This window comes from Populus euphratica, unplaced genomic scaffold (assembly GCF_000495115.2).
Source record: "Populus euphratica unplaced genomic scaffold, PopEup_1.0 scaffold1451.1, whole genome shotgun sequence".
NCBI lineage: Eukaryota > Viridiplantae > Streptophyta > Magnoliopsida > Malpighiales > Salicaceae > Populus > Populus euphratica.
This window is the reverse complement of record NW_011501297.1, coordinates 6,851-13,131: the sequence shown is the minus strand read 5'-3', so window position 1 is coordinate 13,131 and position 6,281 is coordinate 6,851. Positions and strand designations below refer to the sequence as shown.

The window sequence follows — 6,281 nt, the reverse complement described above, 5'->3', positions numbered from 1 at the left end:
ACAGCAAGGTGTTTGGCCTTCTCCGATAACAATTGAAATCTGAAGGGCCTTCTCCATGTTTAGAGTTGCATGCAATGATCCTAACTTCTCTGTCTTCATTCAATCCGGTTTAACTGTATCCTTGGATTTTATTTTTTTATTTTTTTTTCAATAGAGATGAACAAAGGATCAATCTTTAAATCTATCGCCTGATTTTGTTGCATAACTGAGTCAAAAGGCTGCATTATTTGATCAGCAACTGCGTGATAGTTGGGCTGATCATTGTTGACATTATTAATCTGGTATTCATTTCTTAAGGTATTTAGAATTTGTGAATCAAGATTGATGTGAAACCTGATCACTGTAGTTAAGCATTCCTAATAGATAATACTTCAGAAAGTAAATAGCAGTTAAAGATATTGAAAAAAAAAATAGACTCAATGGATAATTTTATATTTAAAAATTCTAAATATATCACGCTACAAAACTAGTTAATTTTTAACTAGTTAATATATAATCTTTTTTTTTATAAAAAAGTTGTTTTGTTATAAATAAATATAAAAAAAACTCACATTTATTCTCCAACTTAGAGTTGCATGCAATGATCCTAACTTCTTTGTCTTCATTCAATAATAAAATATATTATTCCTATAATTTTCACTAAAAAAACAAAATATATTCTTTTTTAACTAAATCTAATGGATATCTTTTAAGTTGCAAGTTAATGAATCTACACTAATAGTCAATTAAACTAAGTCCAATAATAAAATAAATTCATAAAAAATATTAAATGGGCTAGATCAAACCCAAATTAAAAATAATTATTTGATATTAAATAAATAAAATAGGATAATAAAAACAAAGTCTTCGTACTAAAATTTCTTCATATTACTTGAATCTCGAATTTTTATATATTTTTGAAAAATTTTCAATTCTAACAAATATATTGTTTTTTTTTTATCTAAATAAAACATTAGGTCTATCTTATAATGTTAGAAAACTTGAAATATTTAGTTTACGGCCTACTTGAATCTCAACAAAAATCAACTTGTATCTCTAAAAATGTTCCAAACTATACACAAAAATTTAGTCTAACAAATTTAATAAGATTTGTCTAATAACTTTAACTATCTAAAATAATATGTTTTCAAACTCTATTTGACCCATAAATTTATCAAATTATATTTTCATGTGTATAGTATTTCATTGTAAATTTTTAACTTATTTCGATATATTATTTAAAAAATATACCTGATCTTAAAAAATTAGTCAGTAAATATTCTAAAAAAAAAATTCAAACAAAAACCTAACTTTAAAAAAAAAAATCAAACAAAAACCTAACTTGCTTCGTATAATTTATTCATCATGCGGCCTTGATATCTAGAGTTTCCAAAAAGAGCTATCATAGAATATGCCTGTATTGAACAATCTAGGGGTGAGCTAAACATGGGAGTCTACCCTGTACAGATGTAGTGCCAGTAGAAACAAGTTGGATTTCCATTCCCAAATTTATTTGATTACAAATGGGATTTATGGCACACAAACTCAATTCTGTGCTAAGCTCTCGGTCGCTCACTACTTCACATATAAATATGTACATTAACTTGGCAAACCATCTAACTGGACACAAAAAGCATCGTCCTGGACTGCATCCAACAAAAAGATAAATACTTCAGTGTCTACTTCTGCTAACTAGGATAGTTCTCTTCTCCTATGCTCTTTCCTCGTATAGATTCACTGCAAGATACTATAGACAAACGAGGCCAGTGACTGAACTGTGAACCTTCGGTTTATAAAGCTGTGAAGTGGAAACACCAGAATCGGTTTCCACCACTTGGAACATATATATCAAGTTAAAAGCTACCCAAAATACGAGCTCTCCTGAAATTTGAGTGATCTAGACAATGCTGCAGGATTAGCTTGTAAGACTGGAGAGGTTTCGGCTCCATGATTCTTTTCGACCTTCGATTCAAACGCCTTAAACAGTCCTCGCCCACCAATCAAGTCAGGCTTATCATTCTTAATCCCCAGAGTCGTCCATATAGAGCTTTTTGCAGCTTCACCTGGGTCAACAATCCTGAGCGTTTTTGGAATCCAAAGGCATCTTTCAGTGTTATTTTCCTTTGCTGACTCCCCTTCTTCAGAGTTGCTAGATTTGAGCACGTTTTCATCCCTTGAATGTTTCCCTAGGGTTGGAGAGTTTGGGCTAGAGCTCAAGGAAGCTTGTTTTGGAGAAGATGACTGAGGAAGCCAAGGGATATTCCAAGCTCCTGGTACAGTGCAACCCCAGTATGCTGCTGCAGGATAGAATGGCATAGGAAAACCTGGAGGGCAAAAGGCAGGTGGGGGTAATGGGGAGCTCCATTGAGCTGAATTCCAAGGGTAAGGCCAGGGGACTCCAGGAAAACATGGTATCTCAGGGGTAAAGCCCTGACAATTCTGCATAGCTGATTCTTTCGACATGCTTTTGCCTGCCTCATCAATTGAATTTGACACTGTGACTGAAGATCCATTAGAATGATCATCACCGTTTTCTCCACTTCCATAAGAAACTGGAATCCTCACTGCATCAGGTTTATGAGACACGTTTCTTGTGCAATTCCGCGTTGTTTTATCTGCAAGGTTCAATACAGAAGCCATTGATTCATGAAGAGGTGTGTCAGAGCCAAAGGTTAGCACTGTTCCATTAGTTTTCATTGAAGGATGGTAGACTCCATTTGGAACATCAGCTCGAACATTCTGAAGAGCTTCAGGAATGGTTATGTGACGATAGTGAGATGCTGAGTTCTTGTTTTTGCGACGACCAGCACCCACAGGCACATTCCTCATGGTTCCCCCAGCTGTCCAATATCTCTGACAATTCTTGCAGAAGTGTCGGGGTTGGTTCACGTTGTAATTGTTGTAGTAACAGAACTTGGTGTCCATGCTCTTACAGCGGGGGCATGGAAGGATCTTATCAGGTTTTTTCAGGGTCTTTTCTTGCGAATTACTTGTATCACTATGTTCTTCTGTCCTTAAAGTTTGCAATCCTTCACTCTCTTTCTCAATGGAAGGTGTTTTAGGGTTTTCACTTGTCCTTGAGTTTGCATCTGGATTTGAAGGCTCTTCAGCAGCCACAGGTGAAACTCCATCTTCCTGTTTCTCAGTCAGGCTTTTTTCCACCGAGTCCTGAATTGATCATAATACAATTAATAAATACAAGTAAAAACACTAGATTCTTGAGAAACTGTGTAGAGGAATAAGAATGTGAAAGGAGAAACCAGATAAATTTACAACAAACAATCACATAACGACGACAGAATTTTCCTGGAAAATGCATAGTTTAATTGTATTAAAGTTGAACAAGAAGTGAGACAGAAGAAAGACATTAGGGCTAGTAGAGTGTACTTCTGAGTTCAGTTTTTTCATAGGAAGTCAAAATGAGGTTTATCCTATCTCAATTCCTCCATTTAATAGCAGTATGGGGTCAGTGACATTGTTTTCCTTGAACCATTAACCCTAAACTAGATGCTGTTCCCATTGACAACTCGATTACTCACATATGGATATGGCAAGAGAGGATATTGCTGTATGACAAGGTTGATGCATTTCTCATTCAAAATAACAAAACCAAGAAATGATGAGCATTTGTGTTTCGACACACTTGATTGGTCAGAATGGTAAAAGAAACCTCTTGCGCCCCCGCCCCCCAATGTAAATCTGAATAGAGCAGAATTACAAAATGATAAACTAGAAGATGAAATAAGATTTTGCTGATCACTTTTATGAGAATCTACAGTCAGAAGTATGTTGATCTAAGCTCCTCCTAAATTAAAAGTAAGCACCATTAATCATGTGTACTTTAAGGAATGGAAAATTGACAGAAACCTCTACAAGGAGGCTAGGTTAGGTTAGGTAGATAGTAAGCATGGATGGTGGTACGAAATTTCAACCACAGGCATCAAAGACACTCCTTTTTTCCACCCTTTATTTAGATGAATCAAGGAAATACTGTTAGATGAGCTATCAAGAAAAGTCAAACTGAAAATTAACTGCAAAAAATAAATAGCAGAAAGCCTTTTAAGGAACAATTCAAAATACCAACCACTTTTTATACAAGAAAAAGGACTATTTTTTGGGGGAAAATGGGTTTTCAAAGATATACTTAAGGAAGAAATTATAACACTGAGATCTAACAATTCAGCACCCAAAATCCAGACGGTAAAATAGAATACAGAAGTTGGTTTGAGAGAGAGAGACAACACAAAGAGGCAACAAATCAAAATTTCCCATTAAAAAACAAAATCCACAAATCAAATATAATAATTCTGCGAATCATCAAGCTAGTTAATTGAAACACACTTGTTATCTATAGACCTGCAATCTACAAGCGGAAGAAAATTTACATAAGCCATCTGAACCAAATCAATAATAAGCACAACCAGTGAAACGCTGACGTTTAGAAACCAAAACAGCAAGCAAGTGAATTTCAAATTCAGCAAGAACTAAGAAGAACCCATTCATTCTTTTGACTTTCTAAGAAATGGGTCACTCTCAAAATCTCATAAACCAATCAAATAATAATCATTTACCTTATCATCAGCTTCTATATCTTCTTCTCCATGATCTCTTTTATTATTATCAGAATCGGTGTCACAAAGAGAAGAGCTTGCACAAGATGGACGGTCTTGATCTTGACTATCATCATTATCTGTAGTGGTAGTAGAAGAGATCTCTGTCACTTGAATAGTCTTCCCAAACAGCTTAATAGCCGGGTCTCTTGGCTCCAACATTTCTGCCTCTCAATCTCTGCGTCTTTTTTCTTTTTTCTTTTTTTTTTCAACTAAAAAAACCGTAAGCTTCTAGAGAGACTTGGTATTTCTAGAGAGAGAAAGCGAGTGAAGAGATCTGACACTAGTGTTAAGTTTTCGGTGTCAAAAGTTTTTGTTCTCCGTTTTTGATCCATTTGCAGGTGGGTGGTGCCACGTAAGCAGGGAGAGTAATTCTGAGCCAGGAGTTTTGTTTGTGGCCTTGAAGGAAAGATTTTTTTGGCCTTTTTCTCTTTCTTCTCTTTTTGATTCTCTTCCTCGCACTCTTTTTCGTTTCAGTCCTAGTCAGCCACCCCCTTTCCATTCCTTGCAAATGTCCGCTTTGTCCCTCCTTAATCCTCCTCCTCCTTATTCTTATTCCTATTCTTATTTTTTTTAATTTTAATTAAATATATTTAAAAATACCATTACTTTCTAAAATATTTTTTATTTAAAAATAAATAAAAATAATATTTTTTATTTTTTAAAAATTATTTTATTAACGTGTCAAAATAATCTAAAAATATCAAAAATATATTAATTTAAAATAAAAAAATAAAAATATTTAATTTTTTAAAAAATATTTTTAAAATATAAAAATATATATATAAAAAGATAAAGTTACAAGGATATACAAATAACTATTTTATAACCTAAATTAATGGATTAACATATGACTAATGGCTCCAAGTTTTCTTTTTTTTTTTAATATAAAATTCTATAAAAAGCATAAAAATATTCTGATTGATGAAGAGGTTTACTAAATCTAAAGTGTAGAATAATTAAAAGCAGCTTATCTGATAATATAAATATTCTTGGATCAATTTGTGCTTTAATCAAAATTAAGTTCTTTACTGCATAATGTTAAAACACACTCATTGCGTCAATTTAATCCATTAAAAAAATAAAAAATAAAATAGCTCTTTTAAACCACCATGCTAACCCTTGAAACTTCTCTTATATATATATATATATATATATATATATATATGAGAAAAAATAATAATAATAATTTGGACCAAAATAAAACCTTTTTATCTGTGAATGAAAAGGGCTTCTTCTCAATCTTGCCCGCTCATGATATTTTGCTTGAGGGGAGCGATTTTGTGGACGAAATCGTACGGTGACATATCATTCTTTTGAAGGTTTTTTCTCTTTGATTACGAGGGGTGTATTTCTCTTATCTTATCATGATAAATTAATGCGATCCCCGTTTGTTAAGAAAATATAATCTCTTATCAATTATTTAAATTTTCACCATTGATTTTGGTGACAGCACACGACATTCTTCGATTTATAAATTGTTATTTATATGCCATGTTTTTATCTAGTAATTATTAATTTTATTTTGAAATAACTTTCTGATATACTAATATTACAATTAAAAAAAAAAAAACAAAGGAAATAACCCTACTCAGACAAACATGTTAATTGCCCAAAGACCAAAATTCTACCAATAAGAAGTTGAAAACAATAAATATTTGAGAAACGTGTAAAAAAAAAAAAAAACCTATG

At 32.8% G+C, this 6,281-nt stretch overlaps 1 protein-coding gene across 1 annotated transcript; it reads right to left on the bottom strand.

The window, feature by feature from the left end:
- Positions 1-1,415: 1,415 nt before the first annotated feature.
- LOC105117617 (cyclic dof factor 3-like) lies at positions 1,416-4,950 on the bottom strand. The gene is made up of 2 exons (XM_011015349.1): positions 4,551-4,950; positions 1,416-3,147 (listed from the first exon to the last, which is right to left on the bottom strand). The coding sequence occupies exons 1-2, from the start codon at positions 4,749-4,751 to the stop codon at positions 1,840-1,842; spliced, it is 1,509 nt and encodes a 502-aa protein (XP_011013651.1). The 5' UTR covers positions 4,752-4,950; the 3' UTR covers positions 1,416-1,839.
- Between the last annotated feature and the right edge of the window lie 1,331 nt (positions 4,951-6,281).